Source organism: Prinia subflava, chromosome 8 (genome assembly GCF_021018805.1).
Source record: "Prinia subflava isolate CZ2003 ecotype Zambia chromosome 8, Cam_Psub_1.2, whole genome shotgun sequence".
In the NCBI taxonomy this organism is placed as follows: Eukaryota; Metazoa; Chordata; class Aves; order Passeriformes; family Cisticolidae; genus Prinia; species Prinia subflava.
In genome coordinates this window covers 27,283,791-27,304,382 of record NC_086254.1, presented here as the reverse complement: position 1 = coordinate 27,304,382, position 20,592 = coordinate 27,283,791, and the positions used below count along the sequence as shown (strand labels likewise).

Genomic DNA, 20,592 nt, shown 5'->3' with positions numbered 1-20,592 from the left:
TATAAACATTTACCACTGAGATGAGCCACTGCTAGTGCTTTAACTAACACAAGATGGAATATGACTCTGGTTTTGTGGCATGTTAGATACCCCCAGCTCAGCCCCACCCCAGGGACAATAAATATGTATCTCAAAATTCCTTCTGCTGCTGCCAGGAGTGTCCTTGGCTTCTTGTGTGGGCATCTTTGCACCACAATTACCCTGAGAGATTGATTTTCTGGTACATAACCAAGGTGTCTGCTCCTACCTGACATCAAAGAAGGACCTGCTTTCCCAGGAAATCACCCAGATCTTTACTTTGTCTGCTTGTTTTTCATTTAAGTTCATTATTTTAATTAAAGATATTTTCTCTGCCTACAAAATAATAGTTCACAATGGACAACAGGCTTTCTTCTGACGTTATTTACCTCTTCCATTTGAAAAGGAATTGCTCGCAGTAAAGCCCCATTCAGTTGGGATCTGAGTGTAGCCTTAGAAACTCCAAGCTTTGAAGATGTGAGATGGACCACAGAAGATCAGGAATGCCAATTTCAGGTCTGTTTCTGCCAAAAAACCTGAAAAATCTAATTATTTGGTGGGGCAATATTCCCTCTGGTCAATACCTAGGATTAAATTTAATCCAGGACAACAAAGCTCTTCCAGATTCACTTTCCATGAAGGACCAGACACGAGAAGGATGAGCATCAAAACTGGTGAAATGAAGCAATTCAGCTCTGAATGGTTTGCAGAGACTCCACAATGGTTATAGACGACTGCTATGAAAAACCTGAACTTTGTCCTCCCAAATAACTCCTGGCAATGTAGAAGAGATGCTCCTGTGCCACTCTGGTAGAAGAAAGACATGACAATGGCCTGAAACATCTTGATTTTTGATTCAGTGAAATCACAAAGTCTTTGAAGTGACAAGTTCTCATAAATAATTCCATCTAATGGAAGACACTTTGGTAATTGCGGTATTTTAATTTCAGCCCTTTAAGTGCAGAGAATTCTCATTAGCACTCAGCGTTCAGGTACGGCAATGAATTTTCATGGAGAGAGAATAGCATGCACAGCGCTGAAATGGTGGAAGTATGACGAATTTATGCATCATTTTATGAACAAAGATATTAAGTGATTCATTAAGCAAAACCATCCATTCCCTTCTGGGTACAAGAAAGTTTTTATTATTCCTGGTTTTGAGGTAAATAGACAGAGGCAGAAAATTACTAGGTCTGGCCTAAACATCTTCCCAAGCACTTCCACAGTGACTTTCTCTGTTTTCTAGCAAGGTTTATTTATAAATGAAGCCTTCAAGTGACCCTGGAGAGTCTGACTTTCCGTGCCTCAATCCAACTCCTGTGCAATATTGCCTTGACTAAAGGCAATAAAAACACCCACAGGGGAGCTGAAATGCCAGGCTGGCAGACTGAGTGCATGAATATTATAAATGAATGAAGCAAAATTTGGATTTCAGGACAAAAACTCGCCTTTCCACCAATGCAGAGAGAACTGGGCCTTGTCATGGCTGTTTAAAGGAATTTGCAGTACCCTGGAGAAGCGACTCCTCTGTTGCCAACTCCGAGTCATGGAAATTAAAACATCCATGTTCTCAATTATTCCACTGGCACTGGAAGTGCTGAACGAGGAGGGGGGATATCAAATAAGAGTGTGCAAGAACAAAAGTGCTGGTTTCACACTGAACTCTGAGCTCTCCTGTGCAGCAATGACTCACAAAGTCTCAGGCAAGCGGCGCTCAGCAAAGGCGGCACGTGGGCAAAGAGAGAAGAGTCACAGCACATTTTCCTTCTAATTGTCTCCTGGCTTTTAATTGGTTTCAAAACTAGATGTTTGCAAGGAGACAAGTGCTGCTTCCTTCACGTACACTGCAGTTAATGCTGGGAAAAGTGAAGCCCTGCAGGTAAATCTGGTGGGGATCACAGACTCGCAGAATGGTTTGGGTTGGAAGGGAACTGAAAGCCCATCTCATTCCACCCCTGCCGTGGGCAGGGACACCTTCCACTGTCCCAGGCTGCTCCAAGGTCTGTCCAGCCTGGTCTTGAACACCTCCAGGAATGGGGCAGCCACAGCTTCTCTGGGGACTCTGTGCCAGTGCCCCACCGTGTGAGTCATTCCCTCCGTTTAGGCTGTATGGAGTTACCAGCTCAGAGAGACATCGCTGGATGTTGTTTAAGATAGAAATTAAACATTCCCAAAACTCAACTCCCTGCTCAGCTGCTGTTTACAATCAACAGAAGAGTGATGGAGACAAGGACAGTGACCAAAGCCAGGACTCAGCCAGCCCAGAGGAACCGCTGAGCATCAGTCTATCTCTGCTGCAGATGTTTTCCTGTGAGGATGGTTAACACACACTGCTGCTTCTTGCTCCATTACTTACAGCTCTCATTCATTTTACCTTCTATTTCCTTGCTTAATTGGGAAAAAAATGCTACAGGGACAGGTCTGTGACAACTTTGACCTCTTTTTCAGGTTCACAGCTTACACGAGGGAGCTGAGAAGTGCAGGACCCTCCTCACTCAGCCCAAACCTGTGGGCTTCCAGCTACATGCAGGTCTCTGCACTTGTGTTGGCTCTGCAAAAATACCATTTCAATGTAATTATAAAGCCATTTTTGCATGAAAAAAAAAAAAAGGTTGTTTGTATGAATACCTGCATGGACCAGGTTTAATTGACCAGGTTTAATTCTAAAGGTAGAGTTCAAACCTAGTTTGAGTGTGTCAAAACTTCACAGGTGAGGAACTCTGTTGCTGCACAGGCATTCAGAAATTCTGCTTTGCTGCACAGCCTTTGGTAAAGCAGAGACTGTACAGATGAAAAAAAGGCATTGGTCTGATCTTTAATGATGCAGCCAGTCTCACAACCTGAAAACCAAAATAAAAAGCACAAACCAAACATAAAGAGGGAGAGGCAACAGCCTCTCGAGTGCTATTTGGATTAATTTATTTAGAACCAGTTAGAGACCTTATTAAAAACTCTTCCATCAGGACCTCTCTGGTCTATACCTGGCACATGCAAGGAAACACATCTGATCTTTAGCAGTGAAGGAGCAAAAACAAAATAAATTTTTGAAAAAAGACACACTGAAGACAGATACTTCAAACAAAATGAATCAAGACAGAATGCCAAGAAGATTGTGCCTAACTTCTAGGGGACAACTTAAGTATCAGCTTACGTATTTATTATGCATTAATTAAAATGCTTAAATGAAGTGGAACCTGGCTCAGGGAGTGATGAAGCCAAATCAGATATGCTTTGACTCATCACAGTGACAATTAGAAAGAGGCAATTAGAAAAAACTAATAAAATGAAAAAGTGAATCTTATGACCCTAGAAACCTCCTTTACCTGTGTTATGAGCTTTGAACATCTGCTATAACTTGGAGCTGCTCTAACAGCTTCTGCAGTGTGTTCTTGGACCCCTCCTGCAGAATGAAGCCTCTAAATTGAGGATAACACCCTGTGCTTGTACTTCTGGAGGTCCCTGGCTCAAGCTCCAGCAGCCCAACCAGTCACCCCACGAGGGCTGAGGCAGAAGGATGGGGAGCTACAAACCTGCAGGCTCAGGACACAGCTCTTGCTTAGGAATGCAGCAGTTATAGACAAATAATCACCTTAAGAGAGTGGTGAATTTGATGCAAAATGAATTTTTGGAAGGAAACCAAAAGCTACTTCTAATAATTCAATATACAGTACTGACAAACAAAAGGGGAAATGTTGAACTATTTCAGTGTTTTCAAATAAACACTTGTTTCCCCCCTGGAAACACTAAGACATTTCATTTCAAAATATTAAATAAGAAAATATCCTGAACTTCTGTTTTGTTTCAAAATTGTCCCAAGCTAAAGAAGAAAAAGATGGGCTATAAGCTCAAAATGAAGCAAAGAGATCCACCTCAGCTCCAACTAGAAGCTTAATTTGCACACAAAGTTCTGCAGGTCAACCCCAAATTAATTGCTTTGTTTAGCTCACCCCTGATAAATTTCTTAACTCATTCTTCTTGGTTTGACCCAAGCTTCTTTTTTCTCCTTTGAAAACAAATTATTTCACTATGAAACCACGAAGCCCATCATTCTCCCACGTGCAGAAAGAACATCTGCAGTGGAAAGGGAGGAGGAAGGAGAGATGGTGACCCCAGCCCACGAGCACTGGGAGCCCTGTGCCCATGGGGATCACCCCCTGCTCTGATCTTATCTGGAGCCTGCTGACCCAACATTTCTCTGGGTTCCTGCCACGGCAGAGAAGGTCCAGATTTCTCCCAAAGCTTTTGTGAGGCTCAGCATTTGGGTGCAGAGGTTGTGACTGCAAGGAACCTTTCTTTTCAAGTGTGAACTGCCAGAGCCTTCAGAGTATTTTGCTTCTCCTGCCCCCATCCAGAAAAAAAAAGTGTAGAAATGAAGAAAGTTCATCTGGACTGAAACAAAGGAGGAGGAAACAGCCTGTCCTTTCATTTTGATGGATCCTCTCTGCAGGGAGCATTGACTATCTTCATTTTCCAGGTATCATTTGGTCTCAGATTAGTCATTCTTGACACAGGCATTTTCCAGCTAACAGACTAAGCTTCTCCTACTGGGCACAAAGTATTTGGATGTTGTCTTGTAAAGTAAGTAATTTCCTCCCCCTCTCTTTGGCCAGAGTAGTGATTACTGCTCACTGGTTTAGACAATGAAAGAGTGGGTTCTTTTAGAAAGAATGAAAAAATAAAATAAAATAAAATCTGGGAACATTTCTGTTTCCCTCAAAGCTCGCTTAACTTGTTTAAAGGTTTTATTAAAGGCACAGAATGGTTGACAATAAAATTATTTCTCTGAGCTGGGAGAGGTAAAGCAGATTGTTACACACAGGGAGAGGGGAGCTGACTGCTCTCATAAATAAGTCAATGTGTTACTCCTGCAAGACTGGAAGTGGAATGACAGCTCCTCCAGATGCTGATGCTCTACTTCCCTGTGACCCTCAGTAAACTGAAGTCTGCTAAAAATACCCTCCAAAAGCACACGAGCTCCAGGGCTGCAGAAACCCTGGGAGCAAGGGAGGTTTGGAATGGCCAGATTCCAGCTCAATCCCCCTCCATCCCAGCTGGGCTGGGTGTCACACCTCTGTCCCCAACTCGTGTGCCCAAACCTCCACCCAGCATCATTCCCCTGGCTGGGGGGCTCTGTGCCAGGGCGTGGGGAGGGCTGGTGGGGCCTGTGCTGCTGAGCCTCCCCAGGCTGGTGGGGATGGTGCCTGCTGCATCCTGCCTGTTCTGGGAGCAAATCGTGGCTCTGAGGTGCTGCTGAGCCATAGCACGTTTTAATGGAGATTGTTTCAAGGTATTTTTCCAACAGGAGCGTTTCCACACACGCCCAGCCTCGCTCTCCTCCCTGCCCTCTCTTGACACAACAAAGAGGCAGGTGATAAAACACAGCAAAAATTGAAGGCATGAGGAGATGGAAGCTCATTAAGTTTCAAAGCAGAGCTTTCTTTTGGGATGAACATTCCTTCACTCCTCCAAATCAACTCGTGCAGACAGTGACTACCCAGGCAGTGTAAGGGCACTTCACCTTCCCCTCCTGACACCCAGCAGAGGGAATTAATCACTGTCATCAAACCCCAGCTTCTTTCTCCCCTTCTTTTGCAATTTGATGTCTGAGATGCATAAGGAAGAGGAAAGCACAGGCATGACAGGGTGATTAGTGCTAATCTTTACTCACACAGAGAATAAGTTACCAATCAGCCACTCTGTCCCTATCTCCTTATTTAAAATGCAAACTAACATGAATGAAACAATAACATTTTAATTAGATGGAAATAGAAAAGCTACAGGAGAGTGCCATTGCTGCAGCAGTCTGAGGTTCCTTAGCTGCATGTAATTACTTTGATGGATCACACACTAAGGGGAGAGTTAAGCAGCAGAGTTTCCTCAACACTTTTTGCACCATTCCAGCTCTTCTCACTTTCAGTGATGGAAGCCAGGGACAGCTAAGGTGGGAGATGATTTTCCTTCCAGTGCAGCAAGGACAGCCTTCTGGGAAGCAGACCCACACACCAACCCTGCCTGTTTTGCTTAAAAAATAAAAAAAAAAAAGAAAAAAGCACCCCAGAGCTCCAAACCAAAAGATGCCCAGAAAGCATCAAAAAATGGAGGAGAACATGTAAACCATGATGGGGAGTGGAACAAAAGAAAGGGAAAACTGGAAGTAAAACAACACATTAAACTTTTCACAAGTGTAAGGATGTACTCTGACAAGAAAGGCTGTCACAGACCAGTCCTGATGCCAGCTTGCATTCCGGTGTGGTCCAGGGATCAGCCTGGTTCCCCCAGCTGCACTTCTCAGTGCAGCTTCAAGCCCAAATTTTGGAGAGGCACAGCCCAGACCACATGGTGAATCGAGGCTCTCGAGGTGGGGCCTGCTGCCAACACAGAATGTGTCACTGTGAATCATCCACACACCAGTTTCAGACTAAAAAACTGTTCCCTGAATCATGGTGAAAAGCACAAATGTTCTGCTCTGAAACAGAAAATTCACTGACTCCTTCTTGAGACAAAAATAGGGGAAAGGGTTATGTAATTCATTTACTTTGAAAAATAAGCATTTCAAAGTTATCTAAACAGCACTAATAACAGGGAAATCTCTGTTTATTTAATCAGTTCATTTTTTGCTGGGTTTGCTGCTGGTGCTCCAGGCAAGTTTGTCTCGTTCACCTTAAAAAAGCTTAAACACAAAACTGCACCCAACAGCTGTGAGAGGCTGGCAGGGCACCAGCTCCACTTCACATCTACATTTCTGCCTTAACCATGTGCTCCTAAAAACATCCCAGGTTTTGGTGCACACCACGTTGTGAGAAGGAGAAGCTGGAAGCATTTTGTGAGTAATTCTTGGAACAAGCTGTTTCTCAGGGGTGACCAGTCCACATTTTATCACTGGTTTGCCCCATTTCCAGCCCAATCAGCTTGGATGGAGGCAGATTTCTGACAAGCTGCAGCTAGAATTATAAATGAAAAAGCCATGATTATATTCAGCTGAAATTCTTGTCTCCCTGGATAAGTACTCTACTTCCCTCAGCAGTCTTTGCAAATCATTCTTTGTGACCAGACACAAAAGCCCTGTTTTCTATAAGATCACTTATCTCCAGCAAAGCTTCAATGGAATATCGAATGAAGGCATCAAAACTCTGTCAAAACAACCACTGCCACAGCCTGGAAAGTTATTTTTCAAGGCTTCTTTCTTGATGTTTGCTGGTAATAATTTTCATCAAGTTCATTCCCAGAAAGGGTTGAGGGATTTTGTCCCCAGCAGCCTCTTGGGATGCTGGGCACAGCAGTGTCCAAGGCCAGGCTGGAGTTTGGAGCAGCTTGGTCTGGTGGAAGTTGTCCCTGTCCACAGCAGGGGGCTGGAATGAGATGGTCTTTAGGGCCCTTCCAATTGAAACCACCCTGTGATTCTATGATTCACCATTGGTGAAGAGGTCTTTGATTGCCAAACCCATTCCTGGGTGATTCCCAAGCACCGGCATCACGCAGCTCCCAGGAAGGGAACCCACCTCAATACCAACCCCCTGTTTGGGACTGCTGTCTGTTTAGAAGTGAAGGCAGCCAGGCAGAAAGACTCTTTCTCCACCTGAGTGGTTCCCCTGCTGCTGAGATGCTGACCTGAGAGGCCCCAGGCACAGGCTGGGTCCTGGCAGGAGAGCAGCACTGCTCCTCAGGATGCTGGATGGGGAGAGGAGGATCTGGTCCGTCAATGTGACGGCTCCATGGAGCACGAGCAGGATTTCCAAGTGTGCTGGGAAACTTGGGACATTTTTAGGACAGAAACAGAGGGAAAGCTGCTAGCTATTAAGGTTTTCATAGAACCATCATTGCTTATCCACTCAGTGTGGAAATTTTTCCTAACATCCAAGCTGACCCTCTCCTGGTGCAATTGGAGGCTGTTCCACCTTGTCCTATCACTCACTGCCCGGGAGCAGAGGCTGACCCTCAAAAGTGTAAGGAACTGAGGTATGGACCAGCCCCCAAAGAGGACAGAAGCCCAGTGCTGGGATGGAATTAACGCCCAGAAAATTTTCAGCTGTGTTTCAATCTTGTCTCAGCAGCACCCACGGGTCACAAGTCAAGATAATCTCTGCAGCCCGATCGATGCACGGCGCCTTCTGAGCCAGCTCCTCTGTGCTGCCACAAGGCTGGCTCAGGAAAGGTGTTACTGCAAATCCACGTGGAAAACCAGGCACTGCACCCTGACAGACACAGCCCCACTAAAGGCACCCGGCACAGCCTCCCTGTGAAAGTGGGGGGAGAAAAGGAGGAGTTGCAAATCACCTGAACTGACTCTTTCTCCTCAAAAACCACCTGGAATGTTTTAGGGGTTTTTTCTTGAATTTAAGAGCACAGCTCTGGTTTAGAGCACTAAGGGAAAGCATTGCCTGTCTCTGCTGAATTCAGTGGGGAGGAAGTCAGTCTGTTTGCAGGCGTGTGGCTGCTGTGCACAGCTCCAGCTGCAGTTGTAGAGCTCCAGTCAATAGTTGCTTTCAAGAAAAAACAGTTTTGTTTTGCAGGCACAAAGACCTCTTCTATCCCTACCCAGCAGGAGGTTTATAAAACTGTCATTTCTTGCCCTGTTTCTGCCCTTGCCTCTTTGCTGCCGCTTCTTACAGGCTGCCAATGGGTTTTTTATTGCTTTGGGTGTTTTCTTTTAATTGAAACTGAGTAAATTGCATTTTCCCCTAAATAGTTGATGAGTTTAACAATTTTTTCCATTATTTCATGGGGGGGAAAAGCAGCAACCTTTGGAGCAGAAAACAGAAACATTATTTGAGCTTGGTTTATGCAAGAGCAGAGAGACATAACCTTGCAATGAGGGGGGCAGCTCCTGAGGGCCCTTAAAAGCAACTTTTCCTGGGCAATATTTAAGGGATGAAGTTTAGCACAGCACCACATGATATGAGAAAACCTCTGGGGTATGACCAGTGATTTTCCCTCTCCCAAACACTTTTCTTTTAAAGTAATGAAGACAGCACCAAGCTGTATTTCCAGCTGTTCACTATATTTGTAACAGTCTTCCTTGCAGCAGCTCCACTGATAACAAGGGGAAGAGGGAAGGTAAAAACATCATGAAAAGGAAAGACCTTCTGCCTCATCTCCCTCTGATAAAGCCATTCCCTGCAGATCACATCTCTAGCCCCTTTCAGGGGAAGGGCTAGGCAGGGCCAGGGGTGGGAGACTCATCTGCTGGGAAGAGACAGAACTGCAGAGCAGTAATGCAGCTGGCATCTCATTCTCAAAAACAAATGGCTCCTGCCATACTTCATCTTCCTTCTCTTTTCCTGCAGGACTTCTAGCATTAATATCACTGGTGAGCAAGAGGCTTGTTCTTTCTTATAAAAGAAGCAGAGCAGCTCCCTCAGGCACAGCTCTATCCCAAAGCCCCATCCCTGGTTTTAGCCTGGAACACTCCTCTTCCTCCCAAGCATCTCCTGGAGCTGCCAGCCTGCCCCTCGTGCAGTGGGAAGCACCCTACAGAGGGGAAAGGAAGAGCAGGTTGGCAAGGGATTGCACCAAGCTGAAACTTTGTTAAAACAAAGTTATTATATAGGAATAAACAATAATTTTATATAGGAATAAACAACATAGGAAACACTGATGGGATCTGGGAGGAGCAGGGAGGGTTTGTGGCTGGGAGCTGAGCTTGGGCAGTGGGTGCTGGGTGCCACAGCCTCTCTGTTTTGCTGTTATTATCCCCTCTCTGCCCCTGGAAAAGCCCTTTTCACTGGGTAATTGTGGTTTTGTTCCCACTGGAAGCGCTGCCCTGGGACACACTGTTGGTGACACCCCCATACTTTGACTTGTGATGAACTGAGGGAAAATGCACCCATAATGGAGCTCAGTTGGAAATTCCCTGAGCATTTGCTGCTCCCAAGCAGAGTATTCAGCAGTGACACAAGGTCTAATAGGCTTCTGCTGTTTCCTTTGACTCAGAAAAATGGCTATTGCAGCTGCTAGCGCTCTGTCTTCAAACAGACTCCCTTTCTTGCTAGATACTAAAGAATAAGTGGTATTTCCTTGGCTCCAGGATGCTCTTGGAAAACAACCATCAGACCAGGCAGTTTCTGGCCATGCTGCCATTGCTCTGGCCTCTCTCCAGTTCAAGCTGGGCTGGTTGCTCCCTCCTGATTCTCCAATGCTGCCCTCAGGAACAGCTGCCCTGGGGAGTCTCATCCCTACCTGGCTCCCTCTTGGAGAAGGGAGGAGAGAGGTTTCCCTTCCCCTTTGTCACAAGAGACAAGCTCTCAGCAAGCAGCAAGGGCAGCAGTGACAGAGCTGGCATCTATGATGGCACAGGGAACAAGGGACATCACTCTGGTGGGGCAGCAAACAGTTTGGCCACGTTTTACAGGGTGAGGTTGGTCACATTTCTCCTCCATGAAAGGTGAACAGAGGGAGGAACAGACCCAAAACAGACACAAACTCAGGCAAACCTACTAACAAATTCTATAAAGAGGTGCTGAGCCCATGGCGTTAAGCCTGACAAATTCACCACATGAAGATCCAAAGGAACAAACCAGCTCCAGATAATTTCAGGGCATGAGAATATGTTCAGTATGGTCTTAAACTTGGTGACATTAATTTTCCTGACAGCCTGTTTAAAAGAAAAGTGGGTTATATGATTAAAAGAAATAAACCTCTCTCCAATGTCCTATTGCATGATCAGCAAAAATAGCCTTTCTAGGTTCTCACCTACCTGGATGTCAGCATTTCCCAGAGGTTTTCATGCCTCCAGCCCTTTTCTTTGGCTGTGGAATCACAAGCAGGCTGTCAGGCACTGATTTCTGCAAAGCAGCAGGTTTAGATATAGATTTCTGGATTCAGATATTGCCAGCACTTGCCTTCAAAGCATAGGGCACAAATCCACAGAGTATAAACTGGAGTAATAGAAAAGCCAGGCTGTTAATCTTCATAATGTGCCTCTCAGTGGGGATTTCACTTAAAAATTATTTGCATTAAATATGATACTGGGTGGTGGATATGCAGTTATAAATAAATTAAAGGCCATACTTAAGTCAAACACTGTCCCCCTGTTGAGTGCAGCCCCACGTGTGAGAGCTGCTAACAGTGGACTCTGCAGCTCTGCTCATCTGCATGGGAAGGGAAAAGTGATGGCAAGTTCCATCACTGGTGCCCTGAGAAACTCATTTTTGGGGGAAAATTAACCTGTTTTGTGAGATGAATGGTGTCAGCCCAAGCTCTATGAGTGCTGGAAGTACTGTGGAAGCTTTTCCTTCCCTCTCTGCATCCCCACACTCTGCTTAAGGATTTTCTTTGTAAAGGCTGAGCAGGCAGGAGGCTGTGCTGGAGCCTCCCCTTGGGCTGCTGAGGATGGGAGCAAAGAAAATTCAATTAGACTTTCAAGGGAGAAAAAAGGACTTATCTCAAAGGAGAAGTGAACTTCTTGGTTACTTTATTGCTGCTTTTCCTCAGTGTTTTGCTCTGCTGCAGCTCCCCTCAGCCTCGTGGAGCCTCAGGTGTTACAGGGTTTGTTTCCTGGCACGGGTTGATCTCCAGGCTGTGTTCAGAGTGCCAGGCTGGCCATGTGCCCGGCTCCTCTGGACTGCTGCACTCTGAGGTACTTACTGACCAAATTCCTGCCTTTTCTTGGTTCCCTTTCGAGGGGTTTTCCATCCTGCATTGGCCAGGAAACACCTGAAAGCTGTGAGGGAGACAAGCCTGAGGCAGAGTTTGCTCCTTGGGTTAGTAAGTGCAGCATGTTAAGTGTTTGGGGCATACACAGCTCCCCATCACTGGACCTTGAGGTCAAATAATCTCTTTATTAGCCTAAACCCATCCTTCTTCTGCCTACAGTGCTTTATCAAACTTGACACACTTGGATTTAAGGAACAAGTATGACAGTGTCACAAGCCCATGACTGACAGCAATAAGACATGAAACATGGGGAACTCAAAGGATTGAGTTTCTTTTTTTGAATTAAATTGGTATATTAAAATGTATAAATTACCCCCAAAGGGATAAAATGTAAGTTCTCTGCAGGAGGAATCAATAGTGATGAGAATAATGAGTTAAACTTTCCCAGCAGCTGTGTGGGCTGCATTTTTATAAGATGGTTTTGAAAAAATCATTGAATAGGAGGGAAAAGTGGGTTAATTTCTTATTGAACATACTCAAACAGTTATGGACTTATTAAACAAATTCTCCAAGGGAACAAGGTGGTATGAAAGTCCTGCCACATATTAAAATCACATTTACTTGGTTCAGCAGTGCACACATCCTTTGTTCTTGATTAAGTTAAAATTAATAGGATGTGGCATTGCAATGACTGTATTAATTAGCTCCTTGTAGTCCTGATCAAAAGTCGGGGTCTGCTGAGCCAGATGTCACCCTGCATCCAAGTGCTCGTGGCAGATCTGCAGCAGGTCCCTGCTCCCAGGGCTGGGTGAAGCTGCTAAGCTGATAAACCCCGTTTTTCAAGACTAAAGAGGAAGAAAATGGGATGGCTCAGGGGTGAGATTCCTCCTCCTCTGCCTGCCTGACACCTCACAAAGCCCTGGGGGCAGAGCCAAGGCACAGGGAGCACCTCGGGCTGAGCCTGGCAGGAGGGACCAGAGCAGGGCTGAGCTGCCCAGGAGAAGAGCAGGGACACCCATGGGTGAACCTTGGCAGCAGGGGGCTGCTCCCCTGCAGGTGACAACACAGCCCTGAGCAGGGCCACCCAACCCAGGGCACGGCCTCTGCCCCTCCCTCGCCTCCCTGATTCTGAATCTGCTTTCTGCTCTGTCCATGACTCTTCAGTTCAGAGGTACTCACAGCTTTTTCATGAGCATTTTGCATAAAATAGATGTTTTTTCTCCCCTTTCAAATACTAGGCTTTATGAAAGTTTTCTTTTTTTTTTTTTCCCATTTCTGCTAGGAAAATCTCATCTCTTTGATTCCTGTCTTCAGCTGACAATCGCCCCTAGCCCACGAGAACACAAAAGCTTCAAAGAAACCTCACTGAACTTTTCCTCAAAGGAAAAAGTTCATCAGCAAAGACCTTGTCCATTCTATCTTTCTTTCCTTGGGAGAGGAGAAGCCCCCATGGAGCCATGCACTCTGCACTGAGAATTACTGAAGTGAAAAAGCCACGGGAGATGAGGAGCAAATCTCACATGCTGAAACCACCTGCAGGTGAGCAGCTCCTCCAGCCCACCAGATGCATCCTCTCCAGAGGCTGAGGGTGAGAGTCACACAGCAGAGCCCTGTGCCACTGCATCCTCTGTGCTGGCAGGGGCAGGTGAGGATGAGTTTTTGGTACCCTAGGGAGGGAGGAGGAGGATGGACCTCCACACACGAGGCACTCGAATAGTGGGGTACAAATCTGTCTCACTAATGTTTTCCTCCCATACACAGAAAACAAGTGAATGCAGAAAAATACTGGGGATGAAATGTCAGCCCAGACATTTGCTCCCCACCCAGGGTTTGTACTCCACCATCACCACCTTTTCTAAACCCGAGCACCTTTTTCCTGAATAGCTCATCAGTCCAAGCGATTTATCATCGTTATGTGTTTGGGGTTTTATTAATTACACACCAAAGAGACTTTGCAATTGGATAGAAGAAATGGTATCCATGGGAAGCAAGACATGGGGGAGATGTTAGTGGAGCGCAGTGAGTGAGCTGGGCATTGGAGGCATCTCCAGCTTCACACAGTGAGAGTGGCCTGTCCTGGAGGGCAAAGAGCAACCAGACAGACTGGGGATGTAAAATCCCAGATCCACCTGCTTCACGTGAGGGAAAGGAGGGGTGGCAGCTCTGGGACTGATGGTTTGGCATTTGATGCTCTCTGCTTTAAGGCTCAGACTTCCCACCACTTTCCCCAGCCCCTCCCGTCACCTTTGCTCACGCACTGCCCCTGGCCCTCTGCAAGGGGCAATTTCACAGCAGGGAAAAAGCAATGGGGGCACCATGGAGGCCCAAATTCCCCTCTGTCCCCCACCCAGCACCCCTGGGTCCCACAGGGGGGTGCTGCCCATCCTACCTGCCTCGGGCAGGACACAAAAGCGTTTTTAAACGTCAGGAAGCAAAAGTGCCATCTGTGAGTCTCGAGCAGATGCTGCACAGAGACAAGAGTTAAAGTCTTCAAGGGAAAGGAGGGGGGAAGCAGGGAGATGACAATTAAATAGCTGTTTTAAAAGATCTGAAAGATTAAAGGCAGATGAAGGGGTTTGGATTTTTTTTTTCTCAGTGAAAAGCAACTATGAGATTACCTTCATCTCTTCTGCCTTTGCAAACTGCTGGTAAGAGGAAAACCTAAGAGCTAAATCAATTGGCCACATTTCCTCATTTTTTTATTATCTCTCCAGCTGACATCTTGGAAAGGGGGAGGGAAAAAAGAAATCAAGTGAATTAAAATCAATTTGTGGGGGGAAAAAAAAGAGAGGAAATTATGTAAGAACTGGTAAAACACATCAGGCCAAGTGGTTATGTAAAGCAATGAACACAAGAGCTTATTTAAATTAGATCTAGCTGCGAGACAGAGCAGAGTGTAAACGGGCTGGGATTAGGCAGGCTGGGCTGTCGTGCATATGCTGAGTTAAAGCCCTGGGTTCCCTGAATAGTCCATGAAAAAAAAAGCAGCTTTTTAGGGATGCTCCCACCTCAGCAGATGGGGCTGGGGCAGGGTTCCCTCTCCACCACCGTGGGGATGGATCCAGACACATTCACACACCAACAGCTTCATTTTCTTGTCCACCTGTGGGTGTGGCAGCACTGTGACCTGATGGGACACAGTCCTGCCACAAAAGTGCCACCTGTGGTGCCATCACAGGGGTGAGTGGCACTCAGGACTTCTCTGGTGTAGTGAGTGATTTAGGATAGCACTGTTATTAAAAGCCACAGCAAGAGTTTGGCTGTGACTTAAGGAAGACAAATCAACTTCAGTTCCTCTAGTCAGTACCAGTATAAACACAGGATTCCTGAACCATTGACTAATCCTGGACAGGATCTGCCAGCAAACCTGGAGAGAAATCAGCCGCTTGGTTTTATGGCTTGCTATTTTCACGTAAGATGGGGAAATGCTTGCCCTGTTTATTTACTTGGCATCACAGGTATGGCAGGGCCCTGCCTTCCCCAGCACCAGAGCAGTGAGCACATCCCACCACCCTGCCAACGTGCTCCTCACCAGAGGAAAGGGTAAGGGAGTGTTTGCAACATCACCCATGGAATTAATAACTCTGTGAGCCTCTCAGACTCAATGGAAATTGAACAGATGACCTTGGAAGAGTGTAGAGAGCATGGTAATGCATGTCAAGAATCCTGGTCCTTCCTTTCCATCCCCTTCACACCTGAGGGTCCTTGGCAGGTCCCTTCAAAGGCATTGCATGAAGAAATGTAGGCAGAAATAAGGCTGAGGAACCACTTGGGCAAACAATTGTTTCATGTGCGGAGTTATTTACTCTACAAATCATCCAAACTGTGAGCAGGCTTCATAAAACAACAAATGAGGGCTCTGGAGGGATGGGTGAGCTGCTGCAGCCACGCAGGATGGGCTGAGGCAGAGCAGGTCCTGAAGGAACAGAGATCCTTCAAAAGGGTGACGAGGTCCAGAGGAGCTCCCCAAGTGCTGCCCTAAAAAATGAGCAACTTGGAGCTGCTGGAGCTGTGGCAGTTTCTGGAGGAGCAGGGCCTGCTGCCATGTGTTGTAATAAATGGGATCACACCAGCTGTCCATGCAAATAAAACATTAGCATGTGTCAGACACTCTACCCAGGCACTTGCTGTAACTTGGGGACATTCTGCAGCAGGGCCAGCCGAGCACAGGCTGTGGGAAAACCTGTGAATTCACCCCTGTGGATTTTGGGGTGCCAGGGGCTGCCCACACCCAGCTCCCCTTGCAGGTGTAAAATCCTGGGGTTTTAGTTTGAGGAGCTGCCCACTCTGAGTGTGGGGACTGACCAGGATTGCAGGTGTTTCCTTCAGCTTCCCCTCTTTCCTCAGGTTCTGCTGTGACCCTGTGACTCTCCAGAAATCAGGTACGAAGGTAAAAAAGCAATAAGCAGGAAAATCAATTTGCACTGCATCTAGCCAGTAAAATGCAGAGCTTTTTGAGAATCAGGGCTGAGACTGTGCAATGTTAGTGGCACACAGGGCTGCACATGGCAGATCAGGACACTCAGTGGGATCCTGTTCTGAAGGAGCTGATTCCAGAGCCAACCCCACGGGCACAGACTCATAAATGAACAGGGAAAACTTCTCATCCTGCTCCAGAATTCTGGTATCTATTGCTGCCACAACGAGGAGCTTTAAAACCTCCTCCAGCTGAAGTGCCATGACAACATGAATTTACTTGTATGGTTTTAAGAGGTGTTTAATCTATGTGGAAAAAGAACCTAAAACTGACAACAGTGCTTTTCAGAGGATGTCTGCCAGCTAAAGAGTTTACTAGACTTAAATAATGTGGCTATAATGGACTCACTCCTGGTACCAGATCCCACGTGGATGCCAAAATCCAAACCAGACATCCCTGACTGGCAGAAGCAACATGAAAACTTGGCAATGGAGAATATGTAATAAACCAGATCCACAGGCTGATTTAAGCAGCTGCAAGGACAGTGATGAGCAAAGCTGGGAAACAGTTCTAAGAATTCCACATTAGAGGCCACACAGGGCTTATGCCTCGATGGCAAGAGGTGAGATGTGCCTGGTGTAAGGATCACCTACAGAACATCTCACACACTGCTCTTCCTGATTAAGTGCTGCCCTGAACAATTTGTAATTGCTAGAAGAATATCAGTAATTACCTCTTATGGTTGTTGTGGAGCTTAAGTGGTGCCAGTTAATAGGTGCAAGAACCAAATATCCTGAGTATTGCTTGAAAAATGACATTTTTTATTAATGTTACGAGGAATCCTGGTTGTTCTCTTTCAGTCTAATTTCACTCAGGAATGTCCATTAAAATTTGAATGCTCAAAGCAAATACAGAGGAACTTTTTCAAAATCAGAGATGTTCAATTACTACAACCAAATAGGCCCTTACAACTCAGAATATTCTGTGAAATACTTTTTCCAGGAAGCTTGTTCCAGTCCAGAGAGGATCATTCTCCTGTAATGATCCCAGCAAAACCATATCTCACTGGGCTCTGAGGATATAAATGGTTGCAATGCTCTGTTCTGGGACAGAACTTGAACTTCTTTCAATCAGTCAACAAATAAAACCACTTGGACAATTATGGCTTCCAAAAAAAGAGAATAATCCAGTTTGCTTTAGACAGTTTGCCAAACAGGAATAGCACTGAAATATGCTGAGTGATTTATTACAAGTGATTTGCCAGCTCGAGCAAGTGCATCATTGCTCTCCTGCATTTAAAGACAGAAAATGAATGCAAAGAGATGCAGAGAGGCTCCAAAGCAGCTTGAACCCACCACGAAAGACCAGGGCTCCAGATTGCCACCCAGCAAGACCTCTGCACGTCACACTCCACATCAGCACTGCCCTTTCTCTCCCGGATCTTCCATCACTTGTCTTTTTTTAAACCTCTGCACGGCTCACACGCTGTGCGATGGTTTCCATTAACGCACTCCAAACCTGACCTGCAGCTGCTTTGCTTATTCACTCCAGAGCCCTCCCCGGCCCAGGGCCCTGCCTCACGTTGTGTGATGCTTCCCTGTGCTCAGAGGAATGGAGTGAAACCATGAAACAACCTTCCTGTCTTGGCAAAGCCACTTTTTGCAGCCAGATCCCCTGAGAAAGAACAGACTGACACGGTTTGGGGTTTGGTTCTTCCTTCTCCCTCAACAGCTGCCTCTTTAACTTTTAAATTAATCCACTAGTTGATTAAATATATATATATATATATATATATATGAGTAAAAGCCCACAGGTGAACTTCACATATGCATAATACATTTATGTCTTCTTACTCCTGACTTGGCTAATGGGATAAGGTATAGCCTGAATAATTGCAAGACTATAAGGTCCATTGTAAAGTGTCATCTCTAAAGATATGGATAGGAAATAATCCTCTGGTTTTAGCCCTACCATGGTAACAATGAGCATCAGTTTAATCCTAGAAGGAAAATGAGTGGAAATAATGCATTTCAGTCCCATTGTTCTCAAATCAGATGGCTCACATCTCCTCAGAGAGCAGAGAATTTGGGTTAAGTACACTGGGCTGCTGCTAACAAAACCTTCCAGGCATCTACAGGAGACCTGCAGCCCTCAGCACCTCAGATGGAAGTTAGGGATCATAACAAAATGAAGAGGGAATCCAGAGCCTCTGTCAGGGCTTGATTTTGGTTTACTGGTACAGTACAGAGGGGAAACTGGGAGATTTATGTCTAAACATTCACCGACTCTGGTCTTAAATCTAAATGCACATACCCTCACCTGCTTTTAGTGGGAAGGAATGGTTCTGATTCATTTCCATTTAACTTCCCTCCCTTCAAGTGTGGGAACATCCCGACGACTTCAGTACACATGCAGCTTTAAATTCCAACTGCCCGCTGATTAACCCCACCTGAAATTCATGTTCCAAATAAAAAATTGAGCAGCTATCACATGCAAGGCTGGCAGCCCAGGGACCGTGGAGATTGGTGTCTTGCTCTCTTCTGTCCCTCTTTCCGTGTCTCTTACATTTTTCAAGCTGAATGCTCCAGTAAACAAATGCCTCAACCCGCCAGAGCACTGGAGCACGGCAAGTGTTGATGCTGGAATCCGTTCCACGCATGGGCGTGTTGAATTTAGCACTGAGTGGAGAGCAGCAAAGCCGTGCTGAAGTCGGGAGGGGCTGCTAAAACCGGCTACGGATTTCCCCAAAACAGCAAAAAATAGTAGCCTCTGGCCTCCACGATGCAGCTCCTTTTCACAAGCCTATGCTACACCCTGTGTCCAAAACTTTCTGAAATTGGGAGCTGTCACTACACTGAAGGGCTCTGGATCAACACAAGGAACTGGGAGAGGGGGGGAGATGGTTTTATTTCCCCTGAACTTGCTGGCCGCTTTCCAGCAGAAGGGAAGGAGATGCAGAAAATGCAGAGAAAAGGTGGAGATTTGGGGGTTTCTGGCAATGATCTGCCACCTTTGGGGGGGGACCCGAGAGTCCCGGGCTGTCCCGGGCTGTGCGGCACCGGGAGCTCCGCACCGGGACAGGGAAAGGAAATCGGGGAAGGGTTGCACAGCCCGGGGCCGGATTAACCACGGGGCAGGACTTACCCCGCTGCAAGGTCTCTGCTCAGCGTGCGGGGAGGGGCGCGGCCAGCGGAGCTGAGACCCCCACGAATCCCTCCCGAGCGCAGCCCCGGCCGGAGCGTCCCGCCAGGGCTGCCCGGGACATCCCGGCTGCTGCAGCCTCCCCCGCCTGCCCCACGCCGCTCCCTCCGGGGAGCCTCACCTGGATGACCGTCTTCAGCGTGGAGGTGTCCACGATGGCCGTGCAGATGAGCGAGTCGGGATCCTGGTCCTTGCCGTAGATCTGCCCCATGGTGAAGATCATGGGGATGGCGAGCAGGAAGGAGGCGATCCAGATGCAGCTGATGAACTTCTTGGTGCGGCTGCGGGACATGATGCTCTTGGCTTTGAAGGGGTGGCAGATGGCCATGTAGCGCTCCACGCTGAGGCTGGCGATGTTGAGCGCCGTGGCATAGGTGCAGGCGTCCCGGAGGAAGTAGTAGCCCTTGCAAACGGCCCCCCCGAACGCCCAGGGGTGATGGACCCAGATGAAGTTGTAGAGCTCGATGGGCATGCAGAGCAGGAAGATGAGGAGGTCGGAGAAGGCGAGGCTGGCCAGGTGGTAGTGCACGGTGCTCTGCAGGTTCTGCAGCGACTTCTTCCGCACCAGCGTGTACGCCGTGATGGAGTTGCCCACGGTGCCCACCAAGAAAAGAGCCAAGTAGATGACGGTCACCATCACTTTGGAGTAGATGTCGGTGTTGACGTCCAGGTCCTCCTCGTCGGGCACTTTGGGGAGCAGGTCGGAGCGGTTGGACGCGTTGGCATAGCCGCTGGGCTGCGGGGGGAGCCCGGCGGGCACGGCCGGGGCCGTGGCGTTCGGGTGCATCCCCGGCGCCGGGCAGCACCGCCCGGAGCCGCCGCGGCCCCCGGCGGGGAACTTGGCGGGTTTTGATGCGGCGGGAGGAGCCGGCGGTCCCGGGGCTGCCGCGCGTGTGCGAGGGCGAGGCGCGCCCCCCGCTCGGAGCCAGCGCCGCGGCCCCGCGCCCTCCTCCCGGCGCGCCCCCGCGCACGGGTGTGCCCGGCTGGGCACGGCGGCGCGCACACGCGCCGGGACACGGACACGGGGATACACACACACCGGGACAGACAGACACACACACCGGGACAGACAGACACACACCGGGACAGACAGACACACACACCGGGACAGACAGACACACACCGGGACAGACAGACACACACACCGGGACAGACAGACACACACCGGGACAGACAGACACACACACCGGGACAGACAGACACACACCGGGACAGACAGACACACACCGGGACATGCACACACACCGGGACACGGACACGCACCGGGACACGGACACGGGGACACACAGGCACACCGGGACATGCACACGCACCGGGACACCCACACACATACACCCCGGGACAGACAGACACACATATACACC

The 20,592-nt window shown here is 47.6% G+C and overlaps 1 protein-coding gene across 1 annotated transcript in view; it reads right to left on the bottom strand.

Annotated features, from left to right (window-relative positions):
* The window catches only part of NTSR1 (neurotensin receptor 1), a 55,890-nt gene extending 35,829 nt beyond the window's left edge, over positions 1-20,061 (bottom strand). The window contains exon 1 of the mRNA XM_063404304.1: positions 19,350-20,061. Coding sequence (XP_063260374.1) covers positions 19,350-20,015 — 666 coding nt within the window. The 5' untranslated portion in view covers positions 20,016-20,061. The remainder of the gene's footprint in view (positions 1-19,349) is intronic.
* Between the last annotated feature and the right edge of the window lie 531 nt (positions 20,062-20,592).